The sequence below is a fragment of the Rhyacophila brunnea genome, unplaced genomic scaffold (genome assembly GCF_057557595.1).
Source record: "Rhyacophila brunnea isolate RB1 unplaced genomic scaffold, BYU_Rbru_1.0 scaffold_22, whole genome shotgun sequence".
NCBI lineage: Eukaryota > Metazoa > Arthropoda > Insecta > Trichoptera > Rhyacophilidae > Rhyacophila > Rhyacophila brunnea.
The window spans coordinates 36046212-36069805 of NW_028232882.1; the positions used below are offsets into that span (position 1 = coordinate 36046212).

The 23594-nt window shown below is 34.6% G+C and overlaps 2 protein-coding genes and 1 long non-coding RNA gene across 3 annotated transcripts in view; 2 read left to right on the top strand and 1 right to left on the bottom strand.

The window, feature by feature from the left end:
• The window catches only part of Rac1 (ras-related protein Rac1), an 84077-nt gene extending 75619 nt beyond the window's left edge, over positions 1-8458 (bottom strand). The window contains exon 1 of the mRNA XM_085949787.1: positions 8147-8458. Within this exon, the coding sequence (XP_085805913.1) occupies positions 8147-8181 (35 nt within the window). The 5' untranslated portion in view covers positions 8182-8458. The remainder of the gene's footprint in view (positions 1-8146) is intronic.
• Positions 8459-8943: 485 nt separating this feature from the next.
• On the top strand, positions 8944-12098 carry LOC147070506 (histone acetyltransferase KAT8-like). The gene has a single exon (XM_085949609.1). It carries the CDS (start codon positions 9127-9129, stop codon positions 10456-10458), a length of 1332 nt encoding a protein of 443 aa, XP_085805735.1. The 5' UTR covers positions 8944-9126; the 3' UTR covers positions 10459-12098.
• Positions 12099-15239: 3141 nt separating this feature from the next.
• LOC147070507 (uncharacterized) lies at positions 15240-16453 on the top strand. The gene is made up of 2 exons (XR_015070967.1): positions 15240-16141; positions 16182-16453. It is a non-coding gene; the product is annotated as an uncharacterized LOC147070507 (long non-coding RNA).
• Positions 16454-23594: the final 7141 nt, after the last annotated feature.

Below are 23594 nucleotides of genomic sequence, written 5' to 3' on the forward strand. Positions count from 1 at the left end.
TTATAAACATCTCTGCAAAATATTATCTCCTCTCCTCGGTATGTCGTCTTAATCCCTTGTTTGACAACACTTTGAGTCTTATAAGACAAGATTTTCTGAATCGTTACTTGCCTAGTTATTATTTTATGACGTAGTTTTAGTCGGACCATAAATCATTATACACGGTACTGTCAAAGTAAAAATATTCGTTGCTCTTGATTCGGTCAATTTTCACACTCATTCGTCTTCGGTTATAAGATCAATATAAATTTATATTGCATGAAGGTATGCAGGTACACTGAAAGAGAAAATATCACGGAGAATAATTGAGTTCATCGAGATGTGCCACTATAGTCGTTACATGTACAAAAAATCTCTTAAACTAGCAAGGTGAATAATACAATATGTCGACTTTTTATATGATTGTAAGTTTAAACGAGAAGTTATGAACAATACTAAAATTATTAGACAACTATAATAGTCAAACAAGAACTTCTCCAACAATTCCATCCGGTAGAACTAATCGCACTTCCATTTTCAAATGAGGGACGCCCCCAAATGTATCATTTCATTTTACGCTCCCGTGGTGTATGGATATATAAACTTACGTAATTTGAAGCTTTTTATAATAAAAATATGTCTAAAACGGTCAGGAGTGATGTTGGAATTATTATTAGTAAACTTTTGGTTTATTGGGAAGAAGGAAAAGAGCAACTAAAAGGGGAGCCGATACATTATAAACACGCCTCTAGCATGCGTTGTCGCGATGACAGGTACGTTACTGAGAAGTCTTTTATATACGACTACAGCAATACCTAGGCCAAATTGTAAAAGGATAATAGTACAGAATTCTCCAGCTTACTGTGTAAGGAAAATTCAACTGTGTACTTTATAAGAAGACTCCGCATTTTGTGGCATAAAAATTTCCGTCATATGCACAAGTGTAGGTTTCACTCAACTATCCGGCTAGTTTCAATCGAGACAATGGTCCTGGTGGAAATAATGCAATTATATTTCAATTCAAATATACAAATTCAAATAATAAATTATAAAATGATATCCTTATCTAAAATAATCGATACATACTTAAATTAATGTTGGCCAAGCCCGAGATTAATAAATAATTTATGGGCTGATTAGTTAGCATTATCATTAGCAAAATCAGTCAGTAAGTGTTTTATTCTCGTGAAATAATCGATATCTTTATCCGTTTATGTTAGTCAAAGTTCGAATGTATAACGAAAAATTATGGACGCTTATCTAAAAAAAAATAAGAGTTCTACAAGCACTCCTCATCACGTAACTACTGCAGAGTTTCCAAACCAGTGTACTGGGAAAACTAAAAAATTTAGATATTGTTGCGTACCTATCCACAGAACACTGTTTTACCAGTTTCACCACAATATACCTTCACTATAATGCGGTGTAACGAACGTCAGGCGTCATTCAATTTGGGATGGAAGCGTCGCAGGAGCAACCTCCCAAGTAGTTTAACGTGCAGTAGTGTGCGTGATTTATATTCTGATACAATCTATTACGGACAAGCCTTGATAAAAAAAAGACTCGCAAGACGCCGCAAACTGTTAGAAATCAATAGCCGATTAGTCCAAACAAGGGTCGGGCCGACTTGAGAAGCTCTTTCCTTTCAACCTACACATGGGGACACTCCTAAAGGGTGTGATCGCCATCCTGCAATTCGCCACATGAGCAAGTAGAAGATTCCATTAAACCAAGCCGACGCTGACAGAGTTTGGGGACAAAACCACTGTGTCTGATTAAGAACTGAAAAGTCCATGCTCTATATAACATAAAGAAAAAAAAATGCGTTCGTCTGCACATTGAAGAGGTCTCTCATCCCTGCTAGGCTCACATTTTTGAGTGCACTGGCCTGTGGATACAATCCCCGGGGTCGGCGATATTGCCTACCAACCCAGACCCCTGAACACGGCAGTCAAAGCACCGCGGACCTGAATGTGTAAGTCTAGCAATAGCACTCTACTAGCAAGGACTGACCGGAAATTTCAGCCAGAATTCGCGTATATCATTTGACGATACTTTTTTAAAGGCTGCTGACACTTTGTGGTATAAAATAAAACATAATATTAAGCTTAGCATACCATAATTTTAAGGTTATTTTTTTCATATTAAATCCAGATAAAATCTCAATTTAAGGGGGGACATGCTCGTCGAAGATCAAAATAGAGTTTTTATTGTATTTTCAAACCATGATCCTGGACACTCCTTAAACGTTGTAGATAATCTATTTATATAATTTTGAAGCCTTATTATCCTTTATAGTAATTTTAAACATTTGATGACTGCTTTGTTACATAAAATAGTATTCTTTTAAACCTCTCGCTCTAATGTTTTAGAATATAGTCATATTTCGGTACATAACTGTGCAGTCGTGTTAAGATTTTTTACGTGTATTAATTTTTAAACGCATTTATGAAACCATTAGTATAATTTATTACGAGATAATTTTTGTAAAATATTCACGATAAAAAATTATATTGATAATCTCTGTGATCCCAAATTTGACAAGAATTGGGCATTTTATTATTCAAAAAATCGGCAAGATTAACACATTTGAAGATGATTCTAAAGATACTTATTATAAGCTATGTTTTTGACCATTCAAGTGTGATAAACATCTTATGAATAATGATTGCTTTATAATAATTATTGACCTAAGAATAAGGTAGTGTTTTTTTGAAATACGCCATTTCTTTTGTCATTCCCCAGTGGTTAAGCTACAACATATGGCCGTAGCCATAAATTGACAAACTATAATTAAAGTAAGGAGTAAAATTATGTTAACGCGCGTGTTTGAACATGTACCTAACCGATTTATTTTTTATTTTTTTTAAACGGTACATGTTCAAACACGCGTGTCAATATCATTTTACTCCCTACTTCAATTATAGTTTGTCAATTTATGGCTACGGCCATATGTTGTAGCTTAACCACTGGGGAATGACAAAAGAAATGGCGTATTTCAAAAAAACACTACCTTATTCTTAGGTCAATAATTATTATAAAGCAATCATTATTCATAAGATGTTTATCACACTTGAATGGTCAAAGACATAGCTTATAATAAGTATCTTTAGAATCATCTTCAAATGTGTTAATCTTGCCGATTTTTTGAATAATAAAATGCCTAATTCTTGCCAAATTTGGGATCACAGAGATTATCAATATAATTTTTTATCGTGAATATTTTACAAAAATTATCTCGTAATAAATTATACTAATGGTTTCATAAATGCGCTTAAAAATTAATAAACGTAAAAAATCTTAACACCACTGCACAGTTATGTACCGAAATATGACTATATTCTAAAACATTAGAGCGAGAGGTTTAAAAGAATACTATTTTATGTAACAAAAATACTTTATGCAGTCATCAAATGTTTAAAATAACTATAAAGGATAATAAGGCTTCAAAATTATATAAATAGATTATCTACATCGTTTAAGGAGTGTCCAGGATCATTTGAAAATACAATAAAAACTCAATTTTGACCTACGACGAGCACGTGGGCCGTTAAGAGTTTCAGAAAAGTTATGGGTACGTTGGTAAGAATTCTAGTGTGTATGTCGATTTTTTATAATCCGAAGTGTCCCCTGACGCGAAAAGATTTGGAAGCACTGGCGTAACAGACAAGAAAATTTCCCGAGTACATACGTACCAGTAGCGAAGGTCACACTATATTAAATAAATGTAGGTCGAATCGTACTGAACTAGATGACTATTCTGTGTTGACAATGAAAACGAAAAACGGTACGAATCAAAACTCTGCCTACCATCGGTACTGGAACGCAATATTGGGACAGTTTCAATACAGCTTTAAGTAATTTCTTTGTAATCTGCAGCCAGAGTAGAGTAACGCCCGTTCTTTAATTCGTGGTACAGGTTCAAATTATGCGGCTGGTTAAAATTCGCATGTTGTTCAGTCAATGCGTATTTGGATTTACGGTGCGCGCCAACGACAGCCACTTGCCGGTGCTACTTCACATTCCCCATCCTATGGAAGTACATGAAATCTGCATCAAATCCGCGTGTTCAGACCATCCCAGCAATGACCTGCAACCTGTCGCACTGACAAAAATGGTTGTCGTATACGGCGAGGTTTAAAGCGTGTACCCATTGGGCTTATGACCATTCCACTCAACAATAAAAAATGTTGAGATAACCAGATGAGGTTTGGTAATAACAAACGGAGGTGGTAATAATTTACCTCTAATGTTTGTTTATAATCAAAACACAAATGCTAAATCGGCATTTTCACTTAAGCGCTGAACATAATATGTATAGTAATTTCTACCCTTCTGGGGGTAAAAAAAATGTGGTCCAAAATACGCCTAATGGAAGTGAAACATATAAGTATATTAAGTAGCAGTGGCGAAGGGTGAGGTAGGCTGTGGAAATTAGACATAAATAGTGCACACTAAACTTTGTCAGCCATACTTATTTGTTTTCATTGAACTAAGAATACTAATTGCAGATTCTATTAAATCCTCACTAAACCAAACCATGATAAGTAGAAGAACATATTTTATTTTAAATCATCAAATTAAAGTTTGCTGTAAGCAGGGTTTAATTGAATTTGAAAAATTAACCAATACTTAGTTCAATGAAAACAAATAAGTAGGTATGACTGTGTATGCAATATTTATGTCGGATCTCCACAGCCTATCTCCACCCTTCGCAATTGATATGTAGGTACATGCACAGACGTTTATACGGTTCGGTCATCTTACGACACCCTACAGCACCCGACACATTCGTTCCGACAACAATCAAATTGCCCCTAACAAAATCAGAACGTCTGGAGGGCTCACAAGTTGGTTGTTGCCCTATATACCGCCGAGGGTTGAGAAGTTCTTCCTCTCACTCTTTGAAAACGGTTTTCATTCGTTACTTCACAATTTGGAGTGACATAATTATAATACTTTAACACTAAGGTTATCCTTATATTGCACGAAGAGTTAAATCGATTCATGAAAAGATTTGGATGCCTTTGGAGGCCTTCATTCAGACATTGATCGAGAAGGGTTCGCCATAAAACAGGTTTGGAATGCGAAATCCCGAGTCTAAATAAAAATCATACATATAAGTTTTTATCTCCCACGATGTTTCAGATTATTTTTAGGAAGGATATTGTATATTGTAGTCGGGAAACACGAAATGTTTGATATATGAATAACACGTATAATATAAAGACTTCCAAATAGCAGCTGATAATCGAATTAAATAAGTATTCTAGCACTGGGTCTAGGTCGATTTGGCGCCGAGACAACTGGACGCCACGCAATTCGAAAATAAAAAGACGTTAGTTATTTACAGGTACTTTAAAAAAAATATTTAATACATATTATTATTTATATTTAAATTGTTATATTATGATTTAATAGTTGGTAAGAATTTAAATATGCACACGTAAATAATGATTTCATCGTGCATAATAATTGTTTAAGTTCCAACGAAAAAAAGAGTTTTTTATTTTTATATAAAGCCCTAGGCATGATAATTCTCAATCCGCAATAAAAAACATTATGTTAAGAGTAAAATGAATTAAAACTACTAAGTAGTACCTAGATAGAAACTGATTAAAATTCCTCGTCTACGTTCTGTATACGTGTTTACGACAGTGCGGCGTCCAATTAATTGTCCTGGCGTCCAGTTCTCCCATTCTCCCTATCGCCTGGGGTACAAGGGTACAATAGTAATAGTACACCATAGATGTTTATCATTCATCACAATATCAATCAATAACAACATTCGAAAACTGTAGGTATTGTAATGACCGGTCTGGATTAAATAAATCTCATCGATGGGTCTACCTACAACCATGTGAAGGTATCGTCCTCCACCATGGATAATAATTAGTAATTAACGAGTTTTTGTCTCTTTCTTCCGTGGTAGGAAGCGAACGAGAGGGTCGAAATGAAAAACGCTTTCGTTCCATAAAATTAGATTAGCACGGATTGCGCGCCGGAGCATCAGATCGATTTTCAATTTTCCCGCCTAAAAGAAAAGGCCAGAGTAATAGATAATTTATTAGATTCCATAAACTTAGATTAGACAGATACGTAGGTACAAAACTCTATCTCATGAAATATGAATCTTCACGAATGAAATCAACATAGAATTACCTATATTTAAGTAGGTAAGTATTTCAAATGATTACAAATTGGTGGAAGATAATTTTAATATAATTTAGTAACTCAGTAATATTATATTGTCTACCATTGAATATACGGGATACTTCAACAACGTTCTCACATTGTTCACACAAAATATTACCTACGTACCTACCTATTTACCTACCATAGTAAGTACGAGATGATTTTAGTGATAAATGTTTCTTCAGTTTATTCGTAAGTTCAAGAATTCTCACTTTCGGGAAAAGTTTTTCCAGGGTGAGATAATGAATAATACCTACCTAGGTATATCTGTTTTACAAAATGATACTAGAGAACATACCTAATTTATAATTACTGTACATCTAGAGGTATGTATTTTAAAAAACTATGGCTGTTACCTACTTCACTATACGAAATACCAGTGGCGAAGGGTGGAGATAGGCTGTTAAGATCCACCATAAATACTGCACACTAAACTCTGTGAGTCATACGTATTAGTTTTCATTGAACTAATAGGTACCTACCTACTACAAATTACAGATGGTGAATAGATAATAGTCAAAAAATACTCGTCTATCCATGAAATATCTAAAATTATGCCATTAAATCAATAATATTTTTCTATCTATTATAGTTTGGTGTGTAAGCAGAGCTCAATGAATTTTAAATAAATAACCAACAACATGAATAATATGTATTTCTAATTCAACGAAAACTAATAAGTATGAATGAAAATGTGTACACAATTTTGTCGGATCGTCAAAGTATACCAAAACTATTATGGTTTGATTTAGGTAGGGTTTAATTTTTTTTAAACCAACTAAGACCAGCTATAAATTGTAGTACTAGTTCAATAAAAACAAACACGAATGACCAGCAAAGATTGATGTGCACTATTTATGTAGGATGTTAGCAGCCTACCTCCACCCTTCGCCACTGCGAAATACCAATGAACTGTATGCATATGTGACATTCAATATTACCATTTTAGCCGGCAAGTACAAATTTAACGGACTTTAATACCTATTCAGGGGTAGTCAACCTGGTCCCTACCGCCCACTAGTGGGCGTTCCAGCTTTCATGGTGGGTGGTGGGGGTTTTAAAAACATTTCCATTATGTTTTCAAAATTCCCACTTCCCAGTGACAATTAAATACCCAGAATAGCTCGCGCATCTCCTCCTGCTTTATAAATTTTATAAAGTAAAGTTACTTCCCTACTTTATAGATCACCATTACTGTGGAACCGGTTAGCGGTTAGAAAATTTTACTACTAACAGAGATGCAAAAGTGGGCGGTAGGTATGAAAAGGTTGACTACTCCTGACCTATATAATAAGAAATGTAATAAAAAAAGACATCTAAAACTATTAGGTATCTACTACAGTATAATAATTGTGTGTAATATAGTAAGTAGAAGGTACTGAATACTCATATTGTCAAACATTATTTATTTATTTATAATGTATTCGACCTTCAATGGCATTAATTTATCCTGCAGTTGCAATGTTGGTAAGTACAGCCAAATGCGAGTAGAACAAAAATATCTATTATTTTTTACAATTTACCTGGTTAGACGTCAATATTAACATGTTTTATTTAAATACATTTAAACAATTATTTTTAATAAGTGCAGGTACTCATATAGGTACCTAAAATAATATTACAATAATTTATTGCTCCGGCAGAAATGACAGAACAGAAGCCATCCTGTCAAAAACACATATTGAACAATAATTTATAACGCCACAATGGACAATATTATAGTTATATATTGCGATGTATTTAGTAATATTTCTGTCTCAATTTTCTGCCAGTAATTGATTGCACTTACTGTCGAAATGAAAAAAAAAACTAAATAAACGTAACAAGTGATCGCGATTGATAAGATACGAAGATAGGCAACGTCATACCGACTTGGCGAGATGACGTCAGTTCCTCAGCCCGACGTACGAAATCTTCCAAATCAAAAGTAATATTATCATTGAAAGAATAAACACGATGATAAAATACATACCCATCTCCCACGACAACACACTTGATCGCCTGCATGGTGCACTTTTATCTTAAAGTCTACAATAATATAAATTTAGTAACAAGGAATGGGCGTTTTGTAATCCAGCTCAGTCACATAAAATATAAACTCTGCAAAATGTATCACTGGCACACCGATTATATTAACACAGATTAAACTATTGATTTATATTAAACTCGGGGGAAAGTCTTACAGATCGTCGTTCGAGTGAGGACTCACGCATGCAAACTTTTTATGGAAAAACACTTCCACGACCAAAATGACTTCTCGCGACGGCTCATAATATTGTTGAGAAACGAAAAGCAGAGGGCGCTTTGCACTCCGCCTGATCCAATCGACGAATTGCGTGAGTGTTGCCATGTTATTCATTTTAATATTCCAATTTAATTAATATTTGAGTCATTGCGGCAAACAGAAAATGTATTTACATCAAATTACATCAATTTACACCAATCTCTTTGGTGCCTAATCTTTTTGATTTACATAAATATACCTACCTAAAACCCTGCCATGCAAAAATAGTGTAAAATGGAGGAAATTGACATAAAGTAAATTGGATAGTGCCACAAATGAAAATATATGCATATTTTTTACATTTTATTTTATTTGAATCCATGTTTTCATGAAAAAATGGTTTCAGTTTTAAACAAAAAATCAGAAAATTTAAGATATGGTTTGTATTTAGGTATTAATTTTAAATTTTTGTCGAAGGCAGTGCGTATTGGCCATGATTTAGTTCTAGGAAAAAATTACGAAATGAAAACTTCTATTGTACAGAACGAAATTTTCATATGGCAAGTTTCAACGTATTGCGCCATTTTCGCCGATCGCGTGTTTTTATTTCGTTTTGTGTTTTGCCGTTCTGCGTCTTTGTTATTATTTGTCCAGCGGGCGTATCAGTGTCGCTATTTCGCATTGAAATAAGTCCGTTCGAGACTCCGGCAGTCGTTTAATACGCTAAAATGGCGAAAGGAGATAAAGAAATGGAAAAACCGGCGCTGGTGGCCAGCGAATTGCCGACTCCGGATTGCAGAAGCGCCGACAACGAAGATTCCGAATCTCTCGAAGAACAGCCCCTCGACATCGGCGAGCACTATCTGGTCAGCCGCACGGACAGCTGGTGGCAGCCGGCGGAGATCATCGAAACGAGATACAACAGCGTCGAGTCGTATTTCGAGTACTATGTCCACTACGAGGGCTATGACAGGCGGCTCGACGAGTGGGTGTCGAAAGACAGGATCCTCCCCGACAGGTTCGACATGTCGGATCGAGGGTGGAAGACGAGCCGCAATCCGTCCTCCGACTCCCTCGTCACGGACAAGTCGGGTCGCAAGATAACGAGAAACCAGAAACGAAAACACGATGAAATCAACCACGTCCAGAAGACGTACGACGAAATGGATCCCACCACCGCGGCTCTCGAAAAAGAACACGAGGCCATCACAAAAGTTAAGTTTATAGATCGAATACAAATCGGGCGCTTCGAGATCGACACCTGGTACTTCAGCCCCTACCCGGAGGAGTACGGCAAGCAGCCGAAGCTGTGGCTCTGCGAGTATTGCTTGAAGTACATGCGACTGGAAAAGACGTACTGGGCTCACTCTAAGGACTGCACTCTCCGCCAGCCCATCGGCAGTGAGATATACAGGAAAGGGACGCTGGCTGTGTTTGAAGTGGACGGGAAAGATCACAAAGTGTACTGCCAGAACCTGTGTTTGCTGGCGAAACTGTTCCTAGATCACAAAACGTTATACTTTGATGTGGAACCGTTTTTGTTTTACATTCTGTGCGAAGTGGATAAGGAAGGGGCTCACGTGGTCGGGTACTTTTCGAAAGAGAAAGAATCTCCCGAAGGAAATAACGTGGCGTGCATTTTGACCTTGCCCCCGTACCAAAGACAAGGTTATGGAAAATTTCTGATAGCGTTCAGTTATGAGCTGTCGCGAATGGAACAAGTGGTAGGCAGTCCCGAGAAGCCGCTGTCCGATTTGGGCAAGTTGAGCTACCGCTCTTACTGGTCTTGGGTGTTGCTGGACTATCTGAGCGTCAGCCGCGGCATTCTCAGCATCAAAGACCTGAGTCAGATGACCGGCATATCGCAAAATGACATCATCTCGACTTTGCAGTCTATGAACATGATGAGGTACTGGAAAGGCCAACACGTGATTTGCGTCACACCAAAATTGGTCGCGGAACATCTCACTTCTTCGCATTTCAAAAAACCTCGGCTGTGCGTCGATCCCGGTGCACTGCGGTGGACTCCGCCGAGAGCATCTTCAAAGCCCAGAAAATAGATGTAGAATGACATCGATGAAATGGTTGAGTAATTCACCTGTGTTTTAACTAATACAGTAAAACCCTCGATTATCCGAACTTCATTATTACCATTGGTTTCTTATGAGCGTTAAAATAAATGTACGGATGAATGGTGAAATTCGAATGGAGTAACACAAATAAATTAGACATGTGTCGTTCAAAAAAAACCATCATCAAAATGATTATTACAGCGGCCTATTGTGGCTACATTGATTTGTCGTTGAACTGTACGACATGAAGAATGGTGAAATGAATATATTTGAGGTGTGTCAGGAGACATGATATATAACATATTGCGTTTGTGAGCCGCATTGTGCGCTTGTCGTACAGAAATCGTTACATTTGACTCATTTCACATGGCTTTTTCGAGTTGGTTCGGATAATTAAAATTCTACTGTACTTATAAATGAAGTTCTGCAATTATTGACAAAAAAGAATCAAATGTTGAGAACCAACTTTAGTGGAACATTCTTTTGTGTGGAAAGCAATTCAGAAGATTTGACCAGTCACTCCTAAGGGAATGATGATATTTACTCTAAAATCTGTCTGTCTGAGTTGCAAATCTGATTCCACCTTACTCCGTTGTCTATGCTAGGTAATTCTCGAAATAATGAGAAAAGATAATTCGCCTTATTCGAGTTTTTTTTTTTTTTTTTGCAGAAATTGCGAGGTTCTTATTAAGTACTAAATAATTAATAATAGTCTAGGCAATTTGAGAGATTTTTACCTGGCATATATGTACAAAACATTTGGAATTGAATCTGGCTGAAAAAAATTTGTATAGCTAAAAAAAGTACTTGACTTTGCTTTTCTGGGTGTCGTTTGTTGAATGATCTTTGAGACTTTCACTGTTTGTTATTATAATATTCTCTCCTGACATTTCGGACTCGTGTTACAGAGGCCATTCTCAAGGGATAATGTATTGAAGTATACTGTTAGCGTAAGGTGTATGAATGCGAACGCTGTTATGTCGAAGTATGTCAAAAAGGGATCTGTTTAACTGGGAGCAATATTAAGCTCTAATTATGTGCAAATATCGTATATTTTCAAGGATTCCATCTTAGTTATGGATGATTTAGTGTAAAATCATAGGAAGGGTGCTTGGCGTTGGTGAGATGTGTAGATAATTTATCCACCATATTATATACCTACGAATGACTATAAAAATGAGAAAAGTTCTGTTTCAAATAACTTTTATTTTAAGGTTGATTACAAAATTATGTAATCCTTTAATCCTTTCTATGCCGTAATTAACGTATCGCAGTAAACGCGCTTTCGGCAGTTAAACGTTTTTATAATTATTTAAAAATATTTACTCATCTGTGATTAGAACCGAATAGGTAATTGACCAGTGTTTTTTTTATTACGTTATGATTAATACCTACAATAGTTCAATAAAATAAAAATTTGTCATTGGTATTTAGTTGTACATAAATTAAGTTGAATGCAAAGATGTCGCTTATAAGTTGAATGTGTATTTGAATATTATACACTGCATATTATTCCATCATATTCCATCTAAAACCAAGTCAAAATATATAATGTTAATATCAAACGATTCCTTAGAATGTTAGGTATTCAACTGGTTTTATAAATAAAATACAATCATACTTAACCGATTCACTGCGGAGCGTTTAATTACTTTTTAATTAAAACATTTAAATAACATGCTAATTATATCTAATGGCCCCATAGTAATCACTATGAAGCGAACGTTGGAATGATTGCATAGGTATTGATTCATGGTTCCTGTGGGTCTATTCTATACTTATCGACCGCTAAAGTGATAAATATTATCAAACTTAGGGTAGGTTTGTATCAAAATATTAGCACTTATTGTAACAATTACACGAAGCTGGTTTTTATTGTTGAAATAAGTGCTATATTTTGACAGCACCTATCTTGCTGCTGTTAAAATATCGCACTTATTACAACAAAAAAAACCAACTTCATGTAATTGTTACAATAAGTGCTAATATTTTGATACAAACCTACCCTAAGTTTAATACTATTTGTCACTTTAGTGTTCGATGAGTATAGAATAGACCCACTGGACTTGAATTCTATGGCTGAGAGGAATCATAATATCAACGGTTAGTTTAGTGTGCAGATGTTGTACATTCAGTCACAAAATCACATTTAAATGTTTCAAAACGATTTAACATGAATTGGACATTATTGGACACTATCATCCCCTATTTGAACGTAGGTACAATGTTTTTATAACGTAAACGTATGACGCTGGCAGAGATGTGAATAATAACTCAATTTCGGTTAAAAACTTGACATAAAATATCTGCACACTAACCCAGTGGCTAATAACTAAAGCGTCAATTACATTGAGCTTCTTTACAAGCTGTTTGTTGGCAAATTTAAAAGCGGTCGACTCAGCTACTGCGATTTAATGATTACACACAAAACTTTCCATTCGCTGAGAAGCCACAAGCCAGCGACTATTTTGACAGAACGTAGTTTGTTTTTTTACCGGGAGGTTGCTACTGCGCAGACGCAGTAGGCCCACACACCGGCGTGTAAAGTTGACCGGCTTTCAACTTTTCTCAGTAGAGTGTTTACAACGTGCTTATTAGCTTGTTCGATGATTACACTGGGCGACTTTACAGGCAGATTGTAAATTCGCCAACAAACAGCTCGTAAAGAAGCTCAATGTAATTGACGCTTAATCCTCAAATAAATTGTATTGTCTGGCATACCTATGATGGAAATGTATTTTTTATTTTATTAGATTGGATGAAACAATGCATTCCAATATTGGATCCAATTGCGTTGAGCAGAATATTTTATATTTTATGCAACCTCCAATCGGAAAGAATAGACCATACCATAAACTGTTTATTTTTATTAATTCCATTTTTAGGACTGTTGTAATGTCTGAAGTTTGCTGGGAAATATAAAAGAATAGCTGCTACTGGAGTATTGTCCTGTGGTTGTAATTAGATTTAAAATGACCTTTCAAAATTAGATACAGTTCACAGGGAAAATATAGTGGCTAAATTAATTCCTTATTATTGTACCTACAATTTGAATATGAAAATTCATAGTAGATTGTAATCATTTTAATAAATAACTGGTCCGATTAAATCATTCAGTGGCAAAGAGTGAAGGTAGGCTGTGTAAATACATGCTATACAATACATAGCAACATAAATACTTACCTCACCAGCAGGTCTATTCTATACACAAGCCTGCTTTCGGTCCGTTACGGCAGCTAAATAGGGTAGGAAAGTATCGAATTATTAACACTTATTGTAACAATTACAATAAGTTAGCCGTCTGAACTGTCAAAACTGTCTATCTTGTGGGTCTATTCTATACTTATCGAACACTAAATTGATAAATAGTATCAAACTTAGGGTAGGTTTGTATCAAAATATTAGCAGTTATTGTAACAATTACACGAAGCCGGTTTTTATTGTTGCAATAAGTGCGATATTTTTACAGCAGCAAGATAGGTGCTGTTAAAATATAGCACTTATTGCAACAATGAAAACCGGCTTCGTGTAATTGTTACAATAAGTGCTAATATTTTGATACAAACCTACCCTAAGTTTGATAATATTTTTCACTTTATCACTTTAGCGGTCGATAAGCATAGAATAGACCCATTGGTCTAAAATTTATCACAAGGAAGAGGTGCTGTTAAAACATAGCACTTATTGTAACAATTGTAACCAAATTATTGTAATTGTTACAATAAGTGTTAATAATTTGATACTTTCCTACCTTATTTAGCTGCTGTAGCGGACCGAAAGCAGCCTTGTGTATATAATAGACCCGCATATCTTACTAAGCTTCTAAGGTCTCGGCTTTTGAGCTTTGAGAATCAATGTCTCCACTGAATCTAAATCTTGGGTACATTGGTATGACCGCATTACAAACACTCACAAAGAGAAGCTTCCCTTTTAGCACATCCTTTGAGGGTTTAATTGAATTTTAAAAACTAACCAATACAATCTGCAATTTGTATTCTTGGTTCAATGGAAACAAATAAGCATGACTGACAAAGTTTAGTGTGCACTATTTATGACAAGTTTCCAGTCTACCTCCACCCTTCATCACTGACATCAGTTAAGTATGTTTATTTAAACCACGTGTTTCCAACCCACGGGTTGTGACCCCCAGGTCGCAGGGTATTTTGTATGGGGTCGCCAATTATTGAATCGTAAACTGAAAAAAATATTAGCTATGTATGTATATTTAATTTTCACCACCAACGCATGTCTAAACCAAAATTCAATCGAAATTGGACGGTAATAATAGATCTTGTTCTATCTGTAAAGTCTGCACAGAAAGTGTGTTATAAAATGGGGGCATGACACAAAAAAGGTTGAGACTCTTAGTATACATATCCACTTGTGTTTTTAATTTCAACTATATGGTTTTTCACAACATTTAAGAAATATTGAGTTTTTGGCGCTGTACACCATCCCGATGAATTTAAGAAATTATATTATTAATTTTACACACTTTCCTATCCAGCATTAGGAATTTAAGTATTACCCGTTAGTGTAATATGGTACTTATTAGAATATTATGTAAAACATGTATGATATCCTGTTTGTTAAATGGGTAATCTATCTCACTGTTGATCACTCGCTAGAATCACTCGCCGGCAAGCAAAATTGTATTGAGTTACGATTATCAACATAACCGTAATATTAGATAACCTTTAGCTAATTTCACATAGGTTTGATACATGTTATATAACTTTCGACATTTCTTAAAACAATCAGGGCCATTCACTGGTCGGCATATTAGGTGGTATGCGACCAACAACGTGTCAGCTGGTTTTTATGGAACAGTTTGCAGTCAATGAGATTTAGTATCGAAAGTGAATGCAAACTAAAGTGGACAAATTTCACTCATAAAGACTTTTCTAAAAGTGAATAATTTCAAACCTCATTGATGTAAACGCGTTTTTAATTATGTCGAAGGACAATATTTATAAATATGAATAATGAATGTAATTGTTGTTAAAATATTACAGTCACTCTTGAGTGACCGTGTGCAATTATTCAATTAAACCAGTGATATTGTAATCATTAAAACAGTTTTCATAATTTTGTCATGTCAATCGACAATACCGATAACTTAACGATGACATCTATAACTGGCCCTGTATAAATTAACCAGTTGGGTATATCTGCACATCTATTCTATACACCAGACTGCTTTCGGCCTTTACGGTAGCTAAATAGGGTAGGAAAGTATCGAAATATTAACACTTATTGTAACAATTACAATAAGTTACCCGTCTGAACTGTCTATGTCACTATAAAATTTATCACAGCCAAGAGAGGTGCTGTTAAAACATAGCGCTTATTGTAACAATTACAACTAACTTATTGTAATTGTTACAATAAGTGCTAATACTTGGATACTTTCCTACTCTAGATAGCGGCTGAAAGCAGTCTCGTGTATTGAATAGATGTGCTGATGTAACACATTACATAATATTAGGTATATTATATTCTGTAAACTTTCTATATATTAGTTAAATTGAGTAGGTACATGGCGGACATAAATATTTCATATTTTTGCGATCTCAAAATAGTATTTTCATTATTTACCAGCTTAGTTGTTCTGGTAGTATGTTCTACAGTTCCTAGCTTCTATTTTAAGTGGGTTAAACAATATGCATAGGTATTTCTTCTATTTTAAGTGGGTTAAACAATATGCATAGGTATTTAAGTAATTATTGTTGTAACTCATAAATTTGTACTAGCAGGAACAACCGGTGAATGCCGACTGTTCTGCTAGTTTGTATTGTATATTCTTAGTTGTAATGTTGCATTTCTATGTAAAACTTATATTATAATGATACTATGAAAACTTGTCATGGATTGGCTGTCATAAAACTTATTTTTTATCCAATACGCTGATTGTAGATTCCATGAATCTGTTGCTTTAAATATTCTAATTTTATTATCGGTAAATACAATTTTATGAAATGAATTAATGGGTTTTATTTTTAAATGTTTTCTCCCACCCCGGATAATCCATGGTTTCACAATTCAACGAGTCTGGACAAGATATAGATTACTTGGAGTAACATGCAACCAAACTATTCTTTTTGTCAGTTACCTATAAAATACAATTCTAGGAAAGTATTACTCGCCACCCATGGTTTCACAATTCAACGAGTCTGGACAAGATATAGATTACTTGGAGTAACGTCCAACCAAACTGTTCTTTTTGTCAGTTACCTATAAAATACAATTCTAGGAAAGTATTACTCGCCACCCACCGTAGCCGACTTGGCAGAGTGGCTGTTTATGAAGCTGCATAATTGATAGTTTTTATCAGCAAGAACCAACGGATTGGGAGAATGGAAAACAAGCATTCCTTGTAAAAAAATTATTGATATTAACATCCACCCTGTGGAGGCTCTGCAAGAATGTAACTTATTAATTATTGCATGACATAATTGTGCTACTTATTGTTTGAACTATAACACAATAGTGAGTCTTATAAACTTAAGTATCAGTGATTCTGTTTTCAGTAGCAGAAACGGTCACAGAAAAATTATTGTTTTGTATGTTGGCAAGCCATTGAAACATGGCGGCTAAACCATTGTTTGTTCAGCCATTTTTGACACCTGTTGTGCGATTTCAATATTATGTACATGCAAAATACACAGGTTTTCTAATGGTTCATCTAACAGTGTTTCCAAAACTTTCGACATCTGTGTACCCTTCTATAATTTTCATAACACTGAGTACCCCTCGTCAAAAAAAATTGCATATACTTTAATAACAATTAAAATATATTTATTTTTTCCTTTTTTAGTACATAAACAAAATAATAAACGAAAAATAAAATATAAATAAAATACTTATAAAAGTTATTTTATAAATAACATTCATTATAATGATTGAGAAGGATATGTTGAGATATCATAATTATTTGGTTCCTCGGTTGTTAATTTTATAAGATTCCATTCCGATTATGTTACGGTTCCACATCAAAAAGCCTACTCCTTTTTTTGACTTAATGTCTACAAATGCTAAAAAAGCAACTTCACATAAGATATGAAGTTGGAAGAGGCAAGATGTATTTCAGGACTTACTCTATTAAAACTGGATACACATGTTGTATTTCCATCCAGAATGATGTTTAAGTACACTCCTTATATTTACTTTTCAAGAATCGGACTGAAGCTAATTATTCCAACAATTGCTCTTCTTTTGCATGCGATAAACCTTCTAGCATGGATGTTGTATTGATGTCGTATTAATGCTTGTTGCACCAGGCGCAGCCAAAGCCCTCATCAAACTCTTCCCGTACCCCAGGGGGTACGCGTACCACACTTTGGGAAACACTGATCTAAATAATGAAATAACAGTTTGATGCCAGCCTATAATAATCGATGTGGCCTGTTTTATCAGGCAGTTATAAGTGCATTTGCAGAAAATGTAAACAGTTTGGTTTCGGTAATAGTTGACCATGCTTGTTCTAAAATTTAGAATCTATTCTAGAACCATCATATCTTGGCTACGATTCTATGGTGCTGTAAGCGCAGTGAAGACTAGTCAGTGTGTAAATATACCTAAAAGTGCGGGAAATCTGCAGTTTCGTAGATCGCCGCTAGGATATAATAGTATGACTATAAATTGTCAATGGATATAGTGAATACTAATCCACTCATAACAAATTCAAGTTTCAGTGTTTGTCTTCGCAACATCTGCAAATTTAAAAATTATCTTTGTATTGAATCAAAAATTGCGTTGAAATGCTTGCGAATTTATTACAGATGTGTGAAATTGCAAATGAATCCACAACGCGAAATGACATGGACTTAATTTTATCATAAGGGCCAAAGCACACTGGAAGCAGCGCTCGACTCGGGGCATAGGCGGTGCTTCCAGTGAGCTTTGGAGTCTTGTTAGGTTTCGCTTTCATATATTTAGGCTGTCTGTGTCTTCTAGAGAAAAGTTATTTCAGCGTCTCTGTTTTTAACAGAAACAATGTCTGAAATGGTTGGAGTTTAATATAATTGAAAGAAATAAGTAACAACGGACCACATTAAACTATTTTATTACTTTTCATAATGTACACTGTCAACTGTGTAATGTAGTAAACATTTAAATATAATATGATTTCTTAAATTACTATAAATATTTTTACATTAACTGTGTAAATCAAACTGCAAATACTTTATTTTGTCCTGCTATTATTACAAATATAAATATATAGAATATATTTTATTAGTCCTTGAGACAAAGCTACAGAAAACATGGAATGTATTTCTCTAAGATGCAAACCGCCCTACAGGCGAAACAAAAAGAATGCCTTGCTTACTTTATAATATTAACAGGTGAATAATAGTACAACATTATTAAGATTAACGATAAGCAATATAAAGTATATATATTTTATTTTATTGCATTACAAATCAAATTATTAGATAGTGCAAGCTATGGGAAGTGATTCAAAAACCAAAAGGATTACAAGACAACTCCATTATTCCGGGAATGTCTCGTAGTAATTTATTATTAATACAATAAACTAGGTGAAATTTGTACAAATTATACAGTTTTAAGGTGTACTAACATTAAACAGGCGTTACTCCAATAATGGGAACGCATTAAATTAACTTTGGTTCCATAAAGATCACATAATTTTCACAAAATATAATAGGTACACTGTATTTATAACATACTCTGCTTACACATAAAAAAACCAAGTGAGGTACTGTTTCATATGACCGGAATTTACACGTGAAATCAAATATATTTTTATATTGTTTTGGACCGGTTTATTTCTATAAATGAGACCCATCTGGATGGTCACACATTGTTAAAGGCTTTCACGGTTATTTGTTAATGTATTTTCTTTTACACTGTCACTAATTTTCTTCACCAGAGGGCATATCTTGACTCCGCTTTTAAGCCATATGAATGCACGAAAAATGTGACAATATTTATGGGTCTAATGGGCTATGCTTCTGGCTTTTTCAGCAAAATCCAAAGTCGGATTTGACACCTCCGGTCTCAATTTTATTAACACACTATCTGCCAACACACTTTACCACATTATCTCGTGAGAATAGGCTCTGTAATGACCCTGAAGTTTCGAAGAAAGGAAGGAATACGTATTGACAATCAAAAAATACATTAAAATCCTGAAATATTGATTAGGTTACGTTACAATATCCAGCCCCATCAAATCACCTTCACCTTATAGTCAAAGTTAACACCGATACAAAATTTATGTAATAGCGGAATCAGTAGTTTATGACATATATCCATTGTAACTACATACATATATAATCAATATCTGTTGAAATTACCCATAACACAAAACAATACCTCTCAAAAATAACATTGTTTCAAAAAGAATACACGCAAGAGATTGAACACACTGCAGTTATGAAAAAATATATAACGTTCACAATCTTCGTTGTCGGTGGTTTACATAACAAACGAAAAGATCACCCGTGTCCTTTTTGTATTACATATTACAGATCAATTTTATCTTATTTATTTTTCGGTATATCTAAGAATTATAAATATTTTTTATCATTCACCGCTACCAGTTTCTGGAGAACAGCGAAAATGCGAACATATCACGCGGCCGAGATCTAATTACACGAGGAACCACATTCTAAGTTTAACAATAAATTACATTTTTGTATCAATTAAATAATTACGGTTTTAATTTACCTTTCAGAAGAGAGAACAAGAAGATTAATCATTATTCCTTGAAAAACTTTGAACGGTTAGCAGGCAATACAAATCTTATGTTTATTTTTCAAGTCACATCAGATATTGAGACTTCAAAATGATTTGAACTCGGATCAGAGACAACATCAAATCTGTATTGAGCCAAATAGTTAACATGCAAAATCATGATCATGATGACTATGTTACATGCTCAGTTCAATTTCAATAAATATTTGATAAGGCAAAGGTGAATTCCAATTACTCATTCAATTACAGACAGAAGTGACATAAAATGTTCCACTTTTTCAAAATACTACAAGACTGCTCCAAATTTTTTTTATAGGCTCCATTCTTAAGATGTAAAAACAGACAAAAAGTCCGCTGTATTGCTAAATCCAGCAAAAGGATGTGTCAACACAAGACAAGAGCACTATGCATAGTCATAATCATAAATAACACGGGTTATGCGCTATTTGGCCAATTTTCAAGTGGCTCCCACAGTAACTGAAATAAAAGTGACAGCTGTCAAAGTAACACATTATAAACAGACATCAAGTAAATATATATTGCTCGATGTCATTGACACGTTTCAGATACGTCAAAACTTTAATAGATTATCTACGCAAACAACAATCAAGAAGACTATATAAATTAATGATTTACATTGATTTTAAGTATGTACATATGAGATTTGTGAATAATTGCAATTTGAGCGTGTTGCAATTTCAATATAATTAATAATCCTTTTACCAACATAATATGTTAATTAGCAAATATTTTAATAATCTACGGAATAAAGGAATATAAAAAATCGCAGCATTTCGGAACGCAAACAGCGATGTTGTTATGTTGATTGTTTTGATAAACTGTCAACTATGTATCGGTTTGATAATTATTAGTTAGGTTTATATAACTTTGCATTAGATCCTGATGAGTGATAAAATTGAGGTCTTTCTCCGAGAGTGGATTAAGCGTGGCCGAGATTATGATGACTCGGTCAATGCGTTTTGTTAATATTTATTTATGACCCGTTTCCAAACATCTTTGTGGTTTTAGTTCAACATAAACTATCTTCGCGCTCAATGACAGTTAAGCGCGAATCATATTATGGTCCATGTCGTGTACTATCACGTGACGTCACAGTAAGCTGCCGCTACGGGAAAAAATATGTAATATCATTTTATTGGTGTTTAAAATGTTATCAGACTGATGCTCTCATCCCGTAGCACATTTTGAACCTTTAAACGGACATTGTCAGTTGGCAAAATCTGCCAAAATCACCAGAACAACAATGAGGTCACCTCACGTTGTACTGCACTGCATTTACACCTGCATGTTTCAATGAAAGTTTTTTATCATTTTCTACATGCCTACACTTTTTCGAATCATGTCTATTATCTATAGTCTGCGGGTTGGATTCTGTCATTGCCGACTCAAGTAGAAAGCCGATACATTCACAACGACTGGCCCTACTTTCTTCGACCCTCCCGTTGTTGTCTATGGATAACCTGTCATTGTTCTATAGAGTGCTAATACTGACGCGTCTGTCGTGTTCACACTAGGAATGGTTTGATTTGAATAGATAAGTTACATGATAAATAATACACTAGCAATAAAAAACTTTCTACAAATGTAATGCATAGATCAATGCTACATATTTTTTGGAAATCGATATTACCACCGGTTTTTGTGTGAATGACTAGTCTGACATTGACAGCTGATGAATAACAGGAATGTATACTATTTATAAATAACACTGATAGTTTTTTTAGAATTTTTTATAATTTAATTTGAAACGAGAAAGGGCGAATCAATGTGTCAAGCAATCTGGGATCTGATTTAGACAGCTGAACAGTGGACCACTCGTTGCTTGTGCAAAAAGATATGCTCAAGCTTTATTAATCTAAAGATGGCGCTGGTTCTGTTCATAATAATATGAATTTACAGAGACTCGTTACTAGGTTACTCCATCATTGAATTTACAGAGATCGTGTTCGTTCAAAATATTTTGCAACATGACGTAACCAGACTAAATTTGTCGCCGTGACAGTGTGATAGTACGCGACATGCATCTCAATATAATCACAACTTTAGACTCAGAAAGGAATAACACGGGATATACATTTTCTTATTGTTCTCTTTCTTATTGTGTAAAGTGCTGTACATTGAAATATTACTTAAATTTATATTCCTTACAGACTACATACTTTATTATTTTCCAATCGGTGAAAATACTTTTCGTACAAGACTAGATTGAAGAATGGACAAGCCCGCTCAGCAGAAATTGTCATATTTTTATACATACAAAAATATTAATTATCGTAAACCAATTATAACAATAAATACAGACACCGAACAATAATACAAGTGCGCGCGATTTGCAGTCGCCAACCGACGGGAGCACAGTTACAATACACCTCTTCAGATGTGTCCCCGAAACGTGGCTACGACAATAATAATACACCGCGGCACTCTTTACATGGACGCCAAACAATAGCTATATGTATACAAAAGTAAACATTGTTTATGGGTAAATATAATACTTAATATTCTAACCGACGAAGCTGATTAATAGTTTGGATACGCAATGACTGAATATTCACGCCGAGGCTGCCTCGGGCCGATGAATAATTAGTATGACAATGTACGATTGGTAAAACTGTAAAAAATTCTACAAATACTAATGCTCAAATTACACGAAACGATGCGATCCCCGCTGACAGTCTGCGTCATAAAAATATCACTTTAAATCTGCTCTGACAGTCTGGAGAAATAAAAAAACGTTTATATTCTCGTCTGATCAGAATCGACAATAAAAACGCCTGCGAAGGCGTCACCTACGAGCTCCACACGACCGCCGTAAGAACTTAATAATCGTCGCTCGGATGTTATTTATTATTTGAACAGACAAAACAAATATATTTTAATAATTATTGTTATAATAATACATAGTTTGCGATGCCATTCAGACTGTTCGGTTCAGTCACCGAGCTGAGCGAAAGATATTTACCAGCCAATCGCAGTGACCATCGAAACGATCCAATTAGAATCTAAAAGATGGTGTGTAATGGTTATTGATATAGCTCATAAGAACGCAATGGATGTACGCAGAGTATAAATGTGACTAATGACACTTTTATTAAAATTCGGTTTGATTTTAAGTATGCAGATCAGCAGCTAAAATGTTACACACTGTGTACACTCTGATTAACCAAGAAAACGATGTTTAAAATTTACGCTCGATCAATATCGGACAAAGTGAATTACGACATAATTTATCAATGGAGTGCGTGTGCATGTAAAGAATTAATTTCATGAAATACCTACGACTTGAATAAGAGAAATTGTAAAAGTGTTTAATAAAACTATGAATTTCCAACTGTTTCCTAAAATAGCAATGAAGAATTCTGAGCCGAATCAAGTCATATTAT

What these genes read in the sequence shown, in the direction of transcription:
- LOC147070506 (XM_085949609.1), top strand. Translation starts at nt 9,127, where the DNA reads ATGGCGAAAGGAGATAAAGAAATGGAAAAACCGGCGCTGGTGGCCAGC.